At 55.4% G+C, this 19675-nt stretch overlaps 6 protein-coding genes across 6 annotated transcripts; 2 read left to right on the top strand and 4 right to left on the bottom strand.

Moving 5' to 3' along the window:
* Positions 1–102: 102 nt before the first annotated feature.
* On the bottom strand, positions 103–960 carry C8A04DRAFT_40922 (Metallo-dependent phosphatase-like protein; the record flags this gene model as incomplete). Its single annotated transcript, XM_062785108.1, has 1 exon — positions 103–960. The coding sequence occupies one exon, from the start codon at positions 958–960 to the stop codon at positions 103–105; it is 858 nt and encodes a 285-aa protein (XP_062632553.1).
* Positions 961–2715: 1755 nt separating this feature from the next.
* C8A04DRAFT_33349 (phosphate transporter) lies at positions 2716–4704 on the bottom strand (the record flags this gene model as incomplete). The annotated part of the gene is made up of 3 exons (XM_062782433.1): positions 2716–2999; positions 3062–4531; positions 4626–4704. The coding sequence occupies 3 exons, from the start codon at positions 4702–4704 to the stop codon at positions 2716–2718; spliced, it is 1833 nt and encodes a 610-aa protein (XP_062632552.1).
* Positions 4705–7498: 2794 nt separating this feature from the next.
* On the top strand, positions 7499–11843 carry C8A04DRAFT_40919 (uncharacterized protein; the record flags this gene model as incomplete). The annotated part of the gene is made up of 8 exons (XM_062785107.1): positions 7499–7609; positions 7640–7860; positions 7938–8502; positions 9100–9628; positions 9915–10697; positions 10750–10889; positions 10945–11538; positions 11634–11843. 8 exons carry the CDS (start codon positions 7499–7501, stop codon positions 11841–11843), a joined length of 3153 nt encoding a protein of 1050 aa, XP_062632551.1.
* Positions 11844–14436: 2593 nt separating this feature from the next.
* On the top strand, positions 14437–15733 carry C8A04DRAFT_40918 (Cullin binding-domain-containing protein; the record flags this gene model as incomplete). The annotated part of the gene is made up of 4 exons (XM_062785106.1): positions 14437–14611; positions 14645–14771; positions 14899–14990; positions 15060–15733. The coding sequence occupies 4 exons, from the start codon at positions 14437–14439 to the stop codon at positions 15731–15733; spliced, it is 1068 nt and encodes a 355-aa protein (XP_062632550.1).
* Positions 15734–17203: 1470 nt separating this feature from the next.
* Positions 17204–17733, bottom strand: C8A04DRAFT_33345 (ribosomal protein S6; the record flags this gene model as incomplete). The annotated part of the gene is made up of 3 exons (XM_062782432.1): positions 17204–17495; positions 17610–17641; positions 17710–17733. The coding sequence occupies 3 exons, from the start codon at positions 17731–17733 to the stop codon at positions 17204–17206; spliced, it is 348 nt and encodes a 115-aa protein (XP_062632549.1).
* A 744-nt stretch (positions 17734–18477) lies between these two features.
* Positions 18478–19658, bottom strand: C8A04DRAFT_33344 (uncharacterized protein; the record flags this gene model as incomplete). The annotated part of the gene is made up of 2 exons (XM_062782431.1): positions 18478–18544; positions 18634–19658. Coding segments are annotated over 2 exons (1092 nt in total), but the record flags the coding sequence as incomplete, so codon positions are not given.
* Between the last annotated feature and the right edge of the window lie 17 nt (positions 19659–19675).

The following is a 19675-nucleotide window of genomic DNA, read 5'->3' as shown; positions in this document are numbered from 1 at the left end:
ATCCGCCAACACAAATGGCACGCTCGTTGACGTACCTTGGGAGTATCTCCAACTATCCGGACAGCACAACGACGACAGGAATCGGGCGTGTATCTTGGTGCATTACACGACTACAACAAAAACAGGATCGAAATCTTCCCCACCGCTCCCTTCTCCACCCTGTTTTCTCACCGCCGCGCTGCCCGGAAGCACGTATCCCCGCTGGTTCGACACCAACCTGATACCGTTCCGCGTCAGGCGCGACGAGTAGTGGGTATGCCCGAACACCCAGACCTTAATACCGTCCCATCCCTTCTGGTCCACCAGGTCGGTCGCGAAGGCCGGACTCCACGGGTTGCTAACCTGGTCCGGCCGGGCCGTCCCCCCAACGCAGGGGGCGTGATGGGTCGCGATGAGAAGCCGCCGTTTCTGCGGCGTGCTGGCCGTTAGTACTTGCCGGGTTTGCTCGCGGAGCCAGGCGAGTTCTTGCTGGTGGATGGTGTTGTGCTGTTGGGGCGTCCATTGGTCGATCTTTTTAAAGTCACTGACTCTGGTCTCGACAATGCCGTAGGATGCTTCTGGGATGGCTGACCACAGGGTGCAGCCGAGGATGGTCAGGTCGGAGTCCGGGTCGTCCCACCTGTCGCGGTGCAGCAGCACTAACCTGCCGAGCAGGGACGGTTCCTGCGCCAGTCGTCGCGCCTCCTGGATACCGGATTGGTAATCTAGACCGTAAAACTCGTGGTTGCCCAGGACTAGGAACACCTTTTTATAACGTGTGACCTGTAATTCGAGAAAGCTGTGGTAGCCCTGGTAGTCAATCAGGCGGCCGATGTCGCCCGCTAGTATCAAGAATGGCGCGGTGGTGGGAAACGTAAATAACGTATATTGTTGCCCGACCTCGAGGTGCAAGTCCGACATAATCTGGACTTGGGGTCGCGGATCTAAACGCTGACGCACTTTGTTCAATATCGTTTGCATGTTTGGCGAGGTGCGGAAGAGCGAGATTTGCGCAATGCTTGGTGTGGATCGTGGAAAATTAGGAGCGAGGTGGTTAGGCAATTAAAAGGATCTTGCATGCCCATTCTTACCTGTTCGTTGGTGTCAACGACAGCCGCCAACTGCCATTTGTGAGGCAACTAAAGGATGGTGATGGCTGACCTTTTGTGGCCAGCGGTAAACCATGTGATCGAGCCGCCGCCCTTGTGAACTTGGCGGTACCGCTGGGGCCAAGGCGCGCGCCCCTCGAAAGCCCCACCATCTCATTTCACTCAACACTCGTAGTTTCCTCCTTCCATCACCCAATCCCACTCCCGTCAAATATCCCGCCCACACGCACATTCAGACAAACATGGAGTGGGTAACGGTAAAGGCCGCTTGTGTTATATTGAAGCACCACAGGTAAAGGGCAAGGTTGTTACATCTTAACATAGAGGGAGGTGACTAAATTCTAGAGATCAAATATAGGCATTGTTACTTATACTATATTGGCTTTATAGGGGAGTAATTAGCTCAATCTTGATATCTGAGCTTATACTAATACTTCTAGTGTCTAATTTACAAAAGAAAAGAAAAAGAAGGAAGCGCTGACCATGGCGAGAATCGGGCTACAACCGAACTGAGGACAAGGCCTGCTGTAACAGGAATGAGAGGGCATATGTAATTAGATGGCCTAACAGTCACTGGCGGTAGCCTCTCAGGAGGGCACGCCTGTGTCGGGGTCGAATCTGGTAAGCTCTCAACGAAGACGACGGCTCGACTCGCTCAGCATAGGAGGCTCACGGTTAGCGGCTGCAATTTTCTTTCCAAGAGCTCGGCTGCTGCTTGCCCGACGTAAAATCCTCCGCCATAGATATTGGTTGGCTCAACAGCTCATATCTGGGGTGTAATGGGTTTCGTAGCTGGGTACGTACCCATCTAACCGAGAGATGGTTGCTCGGTGAGCTTTTGCTATTTCCCCTTTTCCTTGTTCCCTTTGTTGGTTGGTATATAATGGGCGTCGAATCCTTCGTTTTTGTTTTCTCATTCCAACGTGTCACGACCTGCCGTAAAAGGAAGAACATCCCAGCCTCACCTCACAGCTCGAATAAAAATAACTTGTACCTACCTACATAGTACTTCTGAGCTCCAGCTAATGTTACAAAGCGACGTTAACTAAAAAATGTGAGCGCAACCTTCTGCAGGGGGGGCGGACACATGCGCCGCTCTCTATTCTAATTGGCCGCCCCTATAGTTTGTGTTGATTTCCCGATCTGCCCCTGAAACTGAGACCCCAGCGGACGATGACTGTCAGCATGCCAATGAACCGGTCCGACTTTGTGTGATGGTCGGGTGATTATGCCATGTCGTGGGATGGTACACACACTTCCACAACGATCGAAACAATGTCTGCACGACGGTGTGTGTATTTTTGCAAGATATTTGAGCCCACAATCTCACAGATACCGTGATGACTTAGGGACATGCTGTAATGAAACAGGGAAATCTCGCGATGGCGAGTCAACATCATCATGATTTTCAGGGCACAGCAAATTTAGCTAGGTAATGAATTGAAGATCAAAGTGGTTTCGATTATAACAGAAAGAATTTATGATTGGGTATTATGATTCCCACCAACAGATAAAAAAAACCTGACTATGCAATGGTCTATCCCCTCGACAACCCCGATGAACAACCCCTTAACAAACCGCTTCAAAGCACAACCAAATCTCAACCGCCCGCTCACTCCAACACTCTCTACCAATGGGGAGTGTTGAGCGCCAGACCCATCAGACACCCACCAATCAAGCCAGCAATCGGCACGGTCATGACCCAGGAAAAGAACAGGAGCCCGACACGCTTCCAGTTGACAGCCTTGAAGGTACCGTTGCACAGACCGACACCGACAGTGGCGCCGGTAATACACATGGAGGTCGAGACGGGGAGCTTGTATTGGGAGAAGATGAGAATGGTGATGGCAGCGCCCAGTTCCATGGACGAGCCACGGCTTGGGGAGTGGTAGGTGAGCTTGTTACCCATGACTATAAGAGTGTGTTAGCTGCGATTCAATTCCGATACAGGCAATGGATGGGAAAAAACATACCTCTCATGATGTTGTAACCGTAGGTGATGAAACCGATGCAGATCATAGCCGCGGTGACACCCAACTGCCACATCGGCACGTCCTCCTTGGAGGCACTGGGGGTGCCCTTGGACCAGGCAGCGTACATACCAGCCCAGACACCGACAGCATTACCGACATCGTTGGCGCCGTGCGCGAACGAGGCGGTACACGCAGTGATAACTTGGACGTACGAGTACAGATGCTCAACCTCGTTGGGGTACTTGGGGGCGTGGCTGTAGACACGGGCCATGCGGCGGCCTTCGGGCGAGTTGTTGATGCCGACCTGCGCGGTGTGGATGTCGTAGTGCATGCCGTAGAAAATGGCGACGATGATCTGGGCGGGGATACGCTTGACGGTGGCAATCAGGTTGTGAGTCTCGTGAATCGAGCCAGCCGAAAGACGGTTGTTGTGCAGGGTGCGCATGGCCCAGCCGAGAGGACCGCGCTTGGTGCGAAGGTTGGCGTGGTGGCGATCCTCGGCGTCGCGGAGGAGCTGCTGGTACTGCTCATAGGTGTACTCGATGGAAGGGACCGCGTTCTTCTCGCTGTCGGAGGCAGCCGAGCTGGCGGGGAGAGCGGCAACCTCGTCGGAAGTGACCTCCTTGGTCGCGGGCGCCTGCTTAGTCTTCTCAGACACATCGGTCTCGGAGCCGCTCGAGTGCTGGACGACAGCGTAGTCGGGGACCTTGGCGTGCAGGTGCTCGGCATCGGTGGGCGTGGGGCGCTTGAAAAGAAGGGGACCCTGGATGATGTCCCAGATCTTGAGATCCTGGTCCTTCTTGACGACTCTGGCGTGGACAAAGGGAACGAAAAAGAGGGCCGAGAGGACGAAGAGACCGAATCCCACGCCGAGCGTGACAGAGACGATGTACCATGCCGGCTTCTTGTCCAGGCCGAGGCTGGGCGAGCCCTTGTAGACGATCGAGAGCGTGCAGACGGTACCGGCGATGAGGAAGAAGAACGGCGAGGTGTAAACGGCCCATGGCACCGGGTTCTTGCGCATGTGCACGGTAACCTTGATGAGCATGAAGGTGATGGCGGCGAAGCAGCCCGAGATGAACGGGGCCATGGCCAGACCGGCGAAAATGGCACCGAGACCCTGGCCGCCAGCCCAACCCCATTGCACCTTGCTCGCACCGACAGCGGCAACACCAACACCGGCGATGGACGAAACCAGGGAGTAGGTGGACGAGACGTGAGCCGAATGGCGTGTGCACCACATCACCCAGATACCGGCACCAGCGGACGAGCAGGCGAAAGCGAGAAGCTGGACGCCGGCGTTGTCACCGAAAGCGTCGCTGGGAATGATACCGTTCTTGATGGTCGAGGCAGTCCGGGCACCGACAGCGAGAGCACCTGTCAGTTCGAAAATCGTGCACAGAACCATGGCCTGACGGTAGGTCACGGAACGCGACGAAACACTCGTCGCCCACGCGTTGGCAACATCGTCTGTAAGAAGAATGAGGTCAGCAACCCACGGCAGGGAACAAAACTCGAACTCCAACCAAACCAAACCAAAGATCGCGAAGGGGATTTCACGTACTGGCGCCATTGTTGTAGGCCTCGAGGAGGGCGAAGATGGTGCCAATGGCAAAGACGTAAGTGTAAGCGTCGAGCGTCATGGTGATTGTCGGTAATGCGGGCAAGGCCTCGCTGTGGACTCGACGACTCGGAAAGGGGTGATGCGAGATAGACCAGAGAAAGAAGGGTAGAAGGTTTGGGGCCGGGGAGTGCGACGATATATCTATTTGAAAGAAAAACGGCAGGCTCACATCCGAGTGTGTGTGTGTGTGCCTCGGAGCTGCGTTGCCCCATCCATCCATCCATCGATCCCTCCTTCCACTGCCACCACCACTATGACAATCTCTCGGCCTGCTGGCCCGCTGCGGATTTCCTCACAAGCCCTCGTGGAAGCCCGCTGTCTCGGCCGCCAAGGCAGTCTGGCCCCGGCGTGGCCCCTGCATGGCGTGCAGAAAAAGTCCATTTCGGTGTCGAAATCAGTCAAACCCGTGCTTCGGGGAACGGCCGAATGCGTGTCGCAGGCATTCTCGCGTCACTCGCAGGCAGTGGGCTGTGGGCAGTTGGAAACATGCCCGTGGGCTGCCCGCGCGCATGAGCTGGATGTGGAGAGAACCGATTATGTTGGTCTTCGCGAAGGACATGGTGGAAGGACGTGAAACGTGCTGCAAACGGACGCTCTGATTCGTCGCCTATTATATGGCCCGAGCGTCTGTCCCCCTTGGCTGACCGGCCCGCTACCAGCCAAGCGATGCCAAGCGCCTGTGAGACCAATCACGACATCGTAATCGTGCCTTCCCCGAACGCCTCTCTCTTGGCGTAGCCGCGCCATTGAACTTCGATTCCCCCGGAGGAAGGCGCCAAGCACCAAAATTCAACCCAAGTCCCGTTTTCTTGGGTAGTTTTGCCAAAGTGCTTGGATTTGCTTGTTTCTGGTGCTGTCCTTGGCCCACGTGGGTTGGCAAAGCGCTGTGGTGGTGTCGACTTCTGATCCATCATCCCATCCACAACTCCAACTGCGGCCGTACCGCGGTGCGGCTGGCTGCGGGCATTTGGCCTCTCGGGCTGCTCGGTTTCCACCGAAGGAAAATTCAGCTCTCGAGGCGAGAGTTACCTCGGTGCCGTCCATATTCATTATTGGTCAGGTGTCAATATTTTAGTCCCAATTTCTCTTCCAACACTGCAACGCTGTCGCTGTTGTTACATAGTATTGATGCCAGGACTACACGTGTAGTGTAGGTGTCAGGTCCATGCGGGATGCCGCATGCACAGAGAAGACAACAACCCCTCTCCCCCACCCCACGCGACACTCTCTCGCGTCTCCCGCTATGCTCCTCCCATATGGCTAGTGTTTCCACTAGTGCTAAGGATAGAAAAAGAATGACACATGGTGACCCCGGCAGACATAACGCCCCCCATGCCGAGGCGGACCTAACCCAAGCCAAGTTTGCTCGCCACGGCAGTCCCAAGCCTCAGGGACCAAAATGCCTGGGCCTCAGCTGCGGAACCTTATGCAGTCCAACGTTTGGCCACAGTTGGGCGGCTCACTCGGTGGCCCCGGCAGGATTTTCTCGCCTCTTGACCCTGTGCCGGGTCTCCGGTCTGCTCAGTTCGGGTCGAGAGCACGTGGTCACATACTATGTTCGATGTCGGTCACTGCAGCCAAGGCAGAGGCAAGCTCTCGGCTCGGTCGACGTTTTGCACCGCCAAGGCATTAACTGCGGCAATTATACCTACGATCGATGGGAGAAAACGGAAAATCGGCTGTTGCTCGTGTGCTACATTCCTGTTCTTTGCGGTGGTAGCGTTGAGCCTTGCCTATTTTCTCGACGCCCGCAGCTGTCAACCTATCGATGAGAACTTGAAGATTTGCATCGCGTCTCTAGCCAAGGTGCTAGGTAACTTGTAGACTGATCTAATGGTGTATGCTTTCCAACAGCCGCCCCCGCTCCTCGGTGACCAAGTGTTGTTACGAACAAAATTTCGGACAGAGTCCGACGATCCCATGAATTCGCAACCATTGTCGGAAATGTCCGAGGAATTACCATGTTTTCATGCTCAGAACAAAACTAGTCATACTCGTGAGAAGTATGAAGCCCCCAAATTTGTCAGTTCTGACATTTTGCTGATTTCTGCCACTTCCCTCGCCTTTTCTGATTCGTTAATTAATCTATGCCTACACTTTGGTCGGACTGGACCAAATTAGCTTTACTTCTTTCATGATTATAAGAATGATTCAACGTGCGATATAAGCGTAAAGTCTCTGTGTACCTCCATACTGCGGTTGTAGGTCTGCTGGCGTTGGCCGAATGGAACGTTAAGCCTCATTGTTCGCCGACTTTGATTTAAACTCGGACAACTTAAGTATCGTAAAGCAGGGTCCCGAGAGACGACGAGCTACGCAAAAGGTCTCAACCATTGCCCTTCGTGTTGTCTCAGTTGAATCCATCAGCAGCTATTGATGAAGGGATTCCACATCCAAGCTCGTGACACACCCAGCAGCAATAACATTGTGGTGCGAACTATTAATTTTCCGGATTCATTTCTAATATTTTCCTGAGCTTTTCATGGTTTAGAGTTGTAGATTTGAGGGGAGTAGCGCAGCCATGTTTCATGACCAAGAATTACACCTAAACACTATTACCAGACAAGCTAGACCTAGAACCAGAAAATAAAAGACAAAAGACAACGGTGTTGTGATGGGAGACACTGATTGGTTTTGGAAAACAACTTTCATGATCGTTACCGGGTAACTTACGTATCTGATACGAGGTACAGTATATGCTGAGTCAGCCAAGTTTTGGCCCACGCCCCGCAACCAGCGAGGGACCATCACGAACCAATTTTTGATGGAGCGCAGTCGCAGCTGTCGCCGCCAAATCCACCACACCACCCGATATGCCACCACGATTGCCGCTCGCCCAAGCGGCTCGATGCTGCGCGGCATCAATTGAGGTGTCCGCAGGGTCACGGCCCGTCGGGCTGGTCTCGCTCTTCGCTGCATTGTCGGTGCAGAGCCAACGCCCGATCACCCCTCAGACGCAACAAACCCGCAACGCCTCGATTCTCGCGAGTCTGTCCGACAACAGGGGCGCCTACAACAAGCGCATTCGAAAGGGCCGTGGTCCGTCGTCTGGATACGGCAAGACATCCGGTCGCGGTCAGAAGGGTACCAAGGCGCGCTCGAAAGTGAACCCGTGGTTCCAAGGTGGTCAAACACCGCTTATCGTCAAGCATGGCATGAAGGGTTTTGTCAACCAGTAGGGCACCCTCTGCATTGTGGTTTTGTCCCCTTTGGGGGACTATTGTGCTTGAAATTGTTGCTGACAAGAACCAGCCGTGCCCCGGAGATGATGGAACTCAACATCGACCGCCTCCAGGCCTGGATCGACACGGGCCGTATCGACATCACGAAGCCTATTACCCCGCGCGAAATCATCCGTTCCGGAGTCATCGGCCGTGACATCAAGGATGGTATCAAGCTCCTCGCCCGTGGCGGCGCGACTCTCAAAAACCCCATTGATATCATGGTCTCGCGGGCTTCGGCATCGGCTATCCAGGCCGTTGAGGCGGCCGGCGGCAAGATTGTAACGCGGTTCTACACGAAGGAGTCGATAAGGCGGCTTGTGAACGGCACGAGTCTCAACTCGGGAACTCCCTTGCCCGTGGGCGCCGAACATGTGGAAGAGGAGGTGGCCAGACTCCAACTGCAGGGGAAACACTACTATCGCCTGCCCGACCCGACTGGCCGTGAGGATATTGAGTACTACCGTGATCCAGCACACCGTGGGTACCTGAGCCATAAGCTCAAGCCGGGCGAGTCGCCAAGTCTGTACTTTAAGGTACCTGGGACTGCGCCTACCCCGGTGAGGCGGAAGGTGCAGAAGAGCGGGGAGGAGGTGGTGACGTTGTTTTAGACGGGGCATCGGCCGGAATTGAGCGGTGACCGTGTACAATACGCTGGATTTGAAGTGTACATTCGAATGTATGACATGATTTGTAGGCTGCTCGAGTTGTTTGGGACTGTCAATTCGATATGTGGCTAGTGCAACGTGCAGATGCTGTGGCTGAGCGACTGTTGCGCCCCATTTCCCCAACTGAGCTACCCCTGTTCGGCTTGCAGCTCTCTCTCCCACAGCGCCTTCTCCAACCCCTCGGATTGTTTCGCCTCCTGTGCTGACGACAGCCCCACGACGCCGGTTCCCTGGACGTTTTCGAGTTGCGCTCTTACCCAATGAGTTGATAAAGCTCTGGAATCATTGCCTTGGGTTGACTAGTTTTCTGTTGCGATTCCCTCTTGTATTTTGGTTTGGTTTCCACGAGCACATCGACTCGGAGCGCAGTTGATTTCTAGGAACGGCCGCCTGTCAATCCCCCGCTGCATCGCGCGAGTCGGGGACTTGCGCGGCGATCATCTTGCTCAACAAGCGCCTCTCACCTTTGCTGCACCATCAATCAACAACGCTCCCTTCTCCTAGTTCTCCTAATTGTTCTTGAAGATGTCGCTCTTCGGCAGCTCACCGTCGGACGAGTCGCCCGACCTGCACTCGTCCAGCAATCAATTCGGCAACAGCCGATCGTCGCTTTTCGAAGACGAACCGCCCATGACCCGGTCGACCACCACCGCGCTTTTCGCCGACGATGATAACAATGGCTCCGACTCCCCCTGGGACATGCCCCCGCCGCGCAAGCAACAGACCCGCGCCGATGTGCTCCGCAGTTTGCTGCCCGCGTCCGAGGTGCCGCCTAGCTACATCGACGCTTTTGACGCCGTCGCGGCCGAGGAGGATGGGCGCGCCGGCGCAGGGCGCATCTCGAATGGGGGTGTAGCGAGGACGCTGGCGGCTGCGAAGCTCGGCGCGGACGACCAGGCGCGCATCATGGGGATTGTTGCGCCAGGTGCCGAAAGCGACGAACAGGAGGAGCTGTCGCTGGACAGGAACCAATTCAATGTGCTGCTGGCGCTGATTGGCCTTGCGCAGGAGGGCGAGGGGGTTAGTCTGGATGGGGTAGACGAGCGGCGCCGGGGTGAGTAAACATGCGTCCAACCCTCTTCTTTCTCTCTCTTTTTTTTCTCATGCCCCGCTTGTGCAACGCACTCTGCGTTTCGTTCATTGCCCCGAATACCCGGGGTGTTGGGTGATGCACCGGCGATACATCACTGCATGATCAACCGAAGCTTCTGTGATATCTGAGCCCAACCACCGACTTTCCGAATCGTCTTACCCGGCCTCAGCGCACATTTGCGCATGCCTGGATAGGGTCGGCCTCAATCTGTAATCGACAACAGACTGACGTATTGTCCAAACTCCAGATCTGCCGCAGCCTGAGCTCCATGGGATCGTCAACAAACCCACACCACCCCTTCCGCATATCGATGAATTGGGTGCCAAACCCCCTCAACGACCTGCTACACCCCCGCGAGTTCCCGAGCCAGAATCTCCAGCCCGCCAGCGCAGCGCCCGAAAGCAGCCCTCGATGGAATACCAGGACGACCCGTGGAATACACCCGATCTGCACAGGAACCATAACCATGGGCCTGAGCCGCCGCGCTCGAATGTCCCGGAGCGACCGGCATCGACCAGCGTTGTGAATGGGACCTCCTTTGGGAGTAGTACCCAGGGGACTTTACCCCGTCGAACCACTTCCACCTTCACCACGAGCGTCCCACCATCTGCGCCTGGGTCGGTCACGGAGCCCCCAAACAACTGGGGATTTCTTGATGGGAACACTGCGCCGGCTGGCGGGTTTGGTGAACAATCCCCGAACCCAGCCGCCCCTTTCGGCGGACTGGGGGGCAGCGCACCATCTGCTCCGGACACAGCCGGGATTCCCCCTCCGACACCGGCACTCAACAACAGGACCATTGGTGGTGGGGGCCGGACGGGCGCAGCCCTGCAGGAACATGTGGTGGTGACGTTGATGCCGGAGAAGGAAGGCGTCTTCCTTTTCCAGCACCACAACTATGAGGTCACGAGCGCGAGGCGGGGAAGCAAGGTGGTGCGGCGGTATAGCGATTTTGTGTGGTTGCTGGATTGTCTGCACAAGCGGTATCCATTCAGGGTGCTGCCGCTGTTGCCGCCGAAGAGAGTTGCTGGTGCGTGTCTATTATCAATGGTAATGGGGAATTATGCTGACTGGCCATGCAGTGAATGGTAACCACCTCTCCAACGACGGCGCGTTTATAGAGAAACGGCGTCGTGGGCTGGCCAGGTTCCTTAATGCCCTTGTTCGGCACCCGGTTATGAATCAGGAGCAACTGGTCATTATGTTCTTGACCGTTCCCACAGTATGTTGTCTACCCCCAATTTGCCTCTGCGTAGCTCATGCTGACAATGTACTAGGAACTCTCGGTCTGGCGCAAACAAGCCACCATCTCCGTCCAAGACGAATTCGCCGGCCGGCCCCTACCTCCCGGTCTCGAGGATTCCCTCCCGCCTACCCTCGAGGACCTCTTTAGCCGCACCCGCGCCGGTGTCCGCCGCAGCGCCGAGCTGTACATCACTGTTTGCAACCTCATGGACCGGCTAGTCAAACGCACCGAAGGCGTTGCGGCCGATCACGCGCGCGTGGCGCTCTCGCTGGTCTCTCTCACAGAAACCAGCGCAGACACATACGCCACTGATACCAACGACGTGCCGCTGCTCAATGACGGGCTGGAAGCCATGAGCCGGCACCTACGAACCGCGCAGAGCCTAATGGAGGATGAATCGCGTGCGTGGGAGGCCGGTGTGTTGGAAGACTTGAAGCGCCAGCGAGACGCGCTCGTGAGCTTGCGGGACCTGTTTGATCGCCGGGATCGCTTGGATAAGGATAATATTCCGTACTTGGAGAAGCGGATTGCGGCGAACGAGACCAAGCTGACGGGGTTACGGGCGAAGCCCGAGGGGCTGGTTAAACCGGGCGAGGTGGAGAAAGTTGTCGAGGCCATTATCAAGGTTAGCTTTTTTTTCTTTTTCTCTCTTTTTTACGACTCTCTTTGTACTACCTCTGTCCCAACGGAGGGCCACATACTGACCCCACTGCACAACAGGACAAAGAATCCATCGTCAACCAGCACAACCGGTCGGTGTTTGTCAAGGAGTGCCTGCGCGACGAGCTCAGCTACTTCCAGCACACGCAGTACAACGTCTCGCGGTGGAATCAGGACTGGGCACAGGAGCGTGTCAAGTATGCCGAGATGCTGGCGGATAACTGGAGGAGGTTGTTGGATGGGCTGGAGGGGATGCCGTTGGGAGACTAACCAACCTTCCGGGCACAGCGGGAGATTGAGTGGCGAAGGCTGTGCGAAGGGGGTCGTGGAAAGGGGGCCCCGGGGTTGAAGGGCAGGTACACTAGGATTGCTTTCCTCTTCCCGTGTACTGCGCGGGTTATAATGACTGGATGGATAAGTGTTGTCTCGCGTTGGTGTGGTACAAATGTCGCTTTTTCTTTTACCCCTTTCTTGTTTTACCTTTCTTGTTATCATGCTGTTCTACATCATACCATCATGGAGTGGCGTTCCCCCCGTCCTGTCACTTTTCTGTTCCTCTCTTATTTCCATACCACGTATACTATGCATCATAGCAGAGAAGGAGATAGCCGGAGGAGTTGTAATTGCGATACCCTGTGTCCCTTAGGGGGCTTTCTGCTAGTGTATTCTTCCTACGTACCTAGGATTCCCAATGTCTTCGTGTCCTTTTAGGCCATCTGGCCTCAACTTACCTACCTTACGGGATACAACGCGATGCCAAGGTTGGAATGGCTGCAGTCTTCTTCCCGGCCTGGCGGCCCGGCCGTTGGGACCCCCGCCATGACGTTTTTTCAGCCTTGCGCGGAACTTGTTAAGGTATCCGACTAACTGTTGTTGGCTGCGGAGCTTTGACTCTCGTTTTGGACACTGCCCTAACGAACCGACCAAATTAGCGAGCCTGCAGGTCGGTCACTAGTTTCTAGTAAAAAAGAAGAGAAGGCTTGAGACCGACGACAGCGCTTCCAAAATTCCCATCTGATGATCCCCAAGCTTCAGGTTCGGCGGTATCGAGCTCCAGCTGTCTTGCTCGCAGGGTACCTCAAGTACTGTTCCAAGGTGTTCACAACCCTTCTCGTTCCTCGGGGCCCGTTCGCAGCACCATACCTGCCTCAGAACTTTGGGGCAGCTCTGCGAACCCCGCGCGGGACAACCTGATTCCAATCTCCAGTCTTGCATCTTTGCGCTATCGCGTGTCTTGCGACCCGATTCGACCCCATTTCTGTCGCGGTGCCCCTCATTCGAGCAGGGGGCTTGCAATTTTTCTTGGCAGGCACTCAGACGCCTGAAGCTCGCAGCGCCTTGCTGCCCCTCCAAGGCTCCAAGCTTCCAAGCAGCAACCCGAAAAAGCGCGAAACGCCGCACCAACAAACTCGCCCTCCTACCCGACTTCGACTCGACTGTAAATATCCCTAGGAAGCAAAAGGACCCGACGACGGAGGGCCTCGCGAACGGCACTCACCCCACGGTAACGGATCCCGCGACGAAGCGACAGACACACACGACATCGACCAAGGGCGGGGGAAGAACTGCCCAGGCCTTTGGGTTTCCGAGCGCTGCGCGAGACGACGCGAGCACCTCCACAACCTGCGTTCGACTTCCCACGGAGCGAGCTGCGCAAAACCTCCTCCTCAACAGATTAAATACCTTTGCGCTGCCCCGCGGACGGATTTGCTTGGATCAGCGATTGGAGCGCATCTAAATTTTGGAACCCTGTTACCGTCGTATCCTCCCTCCCTCCTCATTCCACAATGCCGTCAACATCGACGAGGAGGACTCAGGTGGGCGAGCAGTTCATGGCGGTGACCAAGGCGACCAAGGAGAGCGCGAACGCGGTAGGTTTATAACCCGCTCCCCTTATCTCTTTTTTTCTTTTTTCCCCCTTCCTTTCTTCCTTTGCCCCGTCAGTCCCCCCATCGGCGCGGCTATCCGCATCCTAAGAGCCGCCGCGCCGAGTGTCACCGATCGATAGGCACGCGGAGGTTTCCTGGCTGGGCTCGCGGTCTCTTTCGGCCCGATACCGATGGGCCTCTGCGATCCTTGCGCCCTTGTATGCAATAACACTCAGCCCAGTGCAGTGCAGCGGGCAGATGCTGACGGGAATTGGGAACCGAAAGTACTTGAGAAACAGTAATTACAACCTGGATGCTGCGTTAAACCAGTAAGTTGGTACTTTTTGGTTTTGTTTTTTCCCGAAGTCTGTTTCCGGTACTCCGGGTACCTGTTTCCTATTTCCCACCACCCGCCTCGTTCCTTCGACGTCTCCATCTCCATCCCTCGCTCTCCCCCCACGTTTTCTCCCGAGTGGCCATCTCGCTGGCGGGTATATTGTATGGGCGGACGGGCGCGTGTCGTCGGCCGAAGAAATGCCGTCGAGGCGTTCTGGAATCTGAGATCGGCATTGCAACACCACGTCTCATATAGCACGACGATCCGGGGTGGGCCAGGCCCGGCAAACACTTTGTTGTTTTCTCCCATCGTTATCGTTTTGCGTGTGCACGCCTGGGCAGTGCTGCATCCTTTTCTTCTGTAAACCGCCCTGTTTGGGTTGAACGAGAGGATCGCTTTGTTTCGCTTTGTCGAACATACATAAAAAAAAGGGTCTCCAGTGGAGCCATGTTCTGCCTGTTTTAATCGCTTGCTCCCGTGGTGAGAGCGGTTGTTCGTCATACTAGGCTTTGTCCGGTCATTATTTCATCTCTGTGTTGACATACGCACATCTCGGATTTTGTATTCCTGCCTTGGGGTCTCCTGACCAAACTATTCGTCCCTTCTTTCTGGTCCAACCCTGCAACGAAAGTGTGCATCGCTCCTTCCTGCCGCCACCATGCGGAACTTCCTTCGCTCGTTCTTTCCCAAACCAAAACAAAGCCCCCCATCTCCGCCCCGAGTGGAAAGGTCGACGGAAACGGATAGCAGTGATGCTACCTTGGTTGCCGTGCAGAGTTCACCATCAGCACCATCACCGGCGCCGACGGATTCTAAACTCCCAATACGAGAACGTGTGAAGGTTATGGCGTTGGGGAAGTCCGCAGCCGGGTCAGATTCCGAGACTTCAACACCACACGACTTCAACATGCCCAGAGCTACCAAGCAGAAGTCGACCAAGTCAGCAACGCCCAAGGGCTGGAGAACAAAGAAAAAGGCCCAGGGGGCGGCAAGGTCCGGCCCCTAATTGCTTTGGCATTTCCCCTTTCTACTGTTTACTTTTGGATCCTGGCGTGCTCGCCATATCGGTTTTGTTTCGGCGTCTGGCGGGTTGTAACTAACGAGAATCTGCTGAGCGTAGGTACTACAATGACACCCAAGGCCATCCTACCAACCGTGCGGAGGCCGGGATCCGGTCCGAGCTAGACAGCTTTTTCAACGAGCTCATTCCGAGTATGCTCATTCCCAAAGAAAGCCCTTCAGCCTGGGCTTTGTTACATAACACTAATCTGCAAACCACAGGTGACGAGCGGGCTCAGAGCTCGGAACCCATCCCCGAAATTGGCGCTGAGTTGTCCATGGCTTACATCGAAGAGCTCGGCGTCAACATGGCCAGCTACGAACTCTTTGTGGTCTTGGAAATCGTCCGCGCCGAAGCCATCGGCACCATCACCCGATCCGGTTTCGTCGACGGCTGGACCCACGCCATCCTCGACAGCCACAGCCCCACCGAGACCGACATCACGGCCCAGCGCCGCATTGTGCGCGACCGCATCATCAAAGCCGTCACCGACTCGGATTACTTCAAGGTCCTCTACGACTTCGCCTTCCAGGTCGGTCGCGAACCACCGCAAAAGGCCATCAGCATGGCCGTGGCCGTCGGGTTCTGGGAGGGCCTGTACGAGCCCTCGAGCAACCCGTGGCGCTCCGCTAATGTCGACTGGCTCGTGCAATGGACGACTTATCTGAAGGAGAAGTTCGGCGTCGTCAAGACTGGCGAGGACGGCGAGGAGGAGATCGAATACAAGCGGACCGTTAGTAAGGATCTGTGGACTCAGACTCGGCTGTTTGCGGCAAAGACGATGAAGGATGAGACCCTAGGGTTCTGGTCTGAGGAGCAAGCGTGGCCAGGGCTGATCGATGAGTTTGTCCTGTGGTGTCGCGAGAAGGGCGTAGTAGCAACGGGGACCGAGTAGACAACACCTTGGTACAAGGGTTGTCGTAGATTCCGTGAATCAGGGAGTTAGGGGGCATAGCGTGGCTTGGTTTGGGCGTGACACCGCATGATACGGCAGGACCAAGGTTTGCGAAGTGGAAGCGGGTGCCACAAAGTGGATAGTTAGCACCATATCCTCAGCTTTCTGCCTGTGTTGATAGGAATTGCTCAGCATTCCTGGCTTGCATACACACATACACAAGATTACACCCATACAATGCTGCTTCCCTGCCAAAGACATCGTGGGAATTTGATATGTGCCCCCTCCCCCAGATTACATCTTCTCCTTGCTCCCCTTCAGCGGCCTTCATTGTTGCAACCCTTGAAGAGCTGGCTGGGACTCGCTCCATGCCGAGCTACCAGGTAATACCGTTCTCTGCTCCCTCAAGAAGGCACCAACGGCCAGATCAGGGTCGGTGTTTTCCTCACGATGGACGGCTCTGATGGTATGTTCGTTGGTTGTCGTGGTCGGCCAATTCCACATACCACGTTACGCCTGTCGCCAGGGGTATGCCCGGCAAAGTTACCACTGGCACCGAGTAGGCGGGCGGGCGCTAGACGGCAAGGACGGGTAGGTGGGCGGGCGGCCGGTCGGTCGGTTTCTCGACACGGGAATATGTGGGGATGCATGAGTAAACGATGTATGATACGGTATGGTATGCTACCACGCTGACTGGGCCTGGCAAATGGGATTGCGAGAGAACACGAAACCGGGTCAACGTTGGGGTAGGAGTCGGGCCGGTGTCGTGGAGGTGAGGCGAGGTGAGGGAGGGTGTTTCACTTTACTTACCGTGATTGGTATACGCGGTATTGGCATGCTGGGTTGGGTTAGGTTGGGTCATGGGATGTGAGGTGGTATTTGGGGGTGGTTTTGGGTTTTGATGGGAAATGGAACCGAGATAACGTTAAAGCTGAGATGGGTCTTCTATTGAAGATTGGGATTGGAGGGTTTGTCAAGGGGCATGATTTTGATGGCGGTTAAGGGGGCAGGAGGCAAATGTGCATCATCAAGTTGGGCGTAGCAGCACATTACAGAGCTCAGCATGACCGAGAATCGTTGGGTGGTATAGTGTCAGTGTTTGTTTTGATACATTTATCATCTCTCCCGCGCTATCGCACCGGGCCGCGTACGTCGTTCGTCGTTCGTCGTCGTAGCAGCTCCACGCTATCGTACATGTACGGCTATGATCGTACATCTGTGTCTCGGTCCTTCGCAGAGCCCGCTTTTGTCGAAACACCGATAGCATAGACGCGTCGTCATAACGGACGTCGGTATTCTTCGTCAACATGCCACCGGAGTCGCCCAAACTGGTTTCCTTTGCCGTTACCGCTCCTCCCATCCACCCCTCCATGACCCTTGAATCCCCCTCTTCAATCTCCTCCATTCCTTCCCGAAACACCCCAGTGCGCCGAAGATATCACCCATATGTTCCCAAACAACACCACCCACTCACTCCATCTCATCCCACTTAATCCTCCCAAATTTGCTCAACGTCGCGAGCTTCCCATCCCCCAACTTCACCCCACCGGAGCGAATCACCCGCGGGTCGAGCCGTAGCGTGCTGGTGACGGCCTGGTGGGTAGCCACGCTGGCGTCGTAGCGCAGAACAAAGTAGTGGCCCTTCGAGTAGCGGGTCTGGTGTAGAGAGACGGTGCGTGGCAGGTGGAAGATGCCCCAGTTCGCGACGTCGCGGATTACGCCGCCCTGGCGGAGGATGGTTTGGCCGGCCGCGAGGACGAGTCTGTTTGTGTGTGGTATAAGGGTTAGTGGGTTTTGCGTTTTTGACAAGATTGTAGAACTCAAGAGAAAGGAAAAGCTGAGAGGGGGCGGCGGAAGGGGTCGTCGGCGTGCGTACTCTTTGACCTCGTGGATACTGTTCGGGCGAACCTGCGATCAAACTCGTTAGTACTCTCCTCCGGCTGGCTTCTTTCGAGAAATCCCCAAAGGTTACTCACAATGCCAATTGTCTCGTACAACATCTTGGGTGGGCGACGTCAATCCCGGGAAACTAATGAAAGGAATTGTCGGTTATCGCAGTCGGCTTTCTCGCTCGCAGGTCTTCGAAGCCCGCCGTCATGGTGAATGTGGAGTACCCCACTTTAAATTTTGGCGGTTTGCCGGGATTCTGCCGCTGGAGGGGCACACCGCCTTTATCTTTTCCCCCACGTCCCCCAAGCCACCGAGACACAGGTCACCCTGGAGGGCTGGTTTATAGCGGCTTGTCTCCTGAACGAAACCGTGTAGCAACGAACACGGACACATCAGGGGAATAATTACCACTCCATTGCTCGCAATGGATTTAACTCGGGACACCTCTATGAGGGTAACGTAGCACACACCACAACGTAGGACATAGGATATAGGGAAGACAATGCAAGGCAATGCTCATGCATATCCTATAAATTCTCAGTCTAAACTCACAAATGACCCCCCCCTCCCCTTTCTAATAGCCCACGACCATGCCCTGACGGAACTAGAACAAATAAAATAACAGCAGTACAAAAAGAAAATGCGGTATAAAAACGAGCGCAATGCGATGTCCTAAATCCAACGCCGTAATGAGTTGATCAACCTCCATAAAAACGAACGTGACAAAGGAGAATTGGTCCCAGGGCCGGACTATACTGGCCTTCCGCAGCTCTCCCCTCCAATGTCTGATTAGACCAACGCAGTTTTCCTAAACCTTCCAAATCCGCCTTGTGTTATGACGTGTTTTGTTATTATTAATCCGAATCCGGCCCAGGAAGTATCTCGGGATCGATAGAGTTCCAAGTCGCTTCTATCGCCTCACTGTGTAATCCGTTAGCAACCGATCAGGATTCGAACCAGGCCCCTAACCCAAAGAGATTTAAGAAACGTAAAAGAAAGAAGAAACTTACACACTCCTCGCAACAACCCTTATCCCCATCTCCCGAACCAAAAACCTTAAAAACCGCCTCTTGGTCCGATCCCGCCTAAACTGCGCCATCACATCCCCGCGCGGCCCCACATCACGCCCGTCTTTGCCCTTCTTATGCGTCACTACCACCTTGGTAGAACCGGGAGCGTGAGACACCTCCTCGATATCGGCCAGTTTCAGATGGAAGTTACACGGCTTCTTGAAGACGGACCACTTGATGGGTCCCACGTCCTCGAGGACCTGGTGCTCGATGACCACACGCTGGTTCGGGCCGTTGTCCTCGTGGTGATGCGCGCGGCGGTGCTTGGACTTGGACGATGGTCGGCGTGGGTACGGGTGCTGGTTCTCGTCTTTAACCCAGTGCCAGTACTGCGTGACACGCGGGTTGGTGCCCTTGGAGCGTGTGCGGACTTGGTTGAGTTGCCAGTCGTTCTCCATTAGCCGGTCGCCGCTGATGGAATCGGACGAGGTGTAACCGTCGTAGTCGAGCGTGGAGCCGATGTCCGAGGTAGCCTCTTCCTCTGCGGGGTTATCAACTTGGTCGTTGTCCTTCTGCTGGTTGTTGACGACAACGACTTGGGCAGGGGGTGATTTGGCGGTGATGCTGTCGTGGGTCTTTTCCTTGTCGTTGTCCTCTTGTGCTTCTTCCTCTTCGACTTCGCGTTCCTTTTCGGCTTCCCCTTCCGCTTCACCTTCCGACTCGTCGTCAGCCTCGTCCGGGTCAGACTGGCGTTCCTCGATCTTTGTCTTTGTAGGAGAATTCTTGAGAACAATGGTGGGCCGTTTCTTGGACGGGGACAGGCTGCTGCTCTTGGGTCCCTCGAGAAACTGTTGCCCAGACGAGGCGACAATCTTGATCTTTTTGACCCTTTGCCCTTCGCCATTGGGAGCAGGAGCAACGGATTGCCCCGAGGTCGACTCTGCTGTTGTCGGCCGCGATTCCTGCTCGGCAGAAGTGCCACTACCCACAGCCGCCCTTGCTCTAGTCGGCGTCGCATCCGGTGTCTGATGCGGATCCTTGC

Source organism: Dichotomopilus funicola (assembly GCF_033296635.1).
Source record: "Dichotomopilus funicola strain CBS 141.50 unplaced genomic scaffold C8A04scaffold_129, whole genome shotgun sequence".
NCBI classification, from domain to species: domain Eukaryota; kingdom Fungi; phylum Ascomycota; class Sordariomycetes; order Sordariales; family Chaetomiaceae; genus Dichotomopilus; species Dichotomopilus funicola.
Note: the sequence above shows the minus strand (reverse complement) of the source record. Positions and strands in the feature narration are given on the sequence as shown.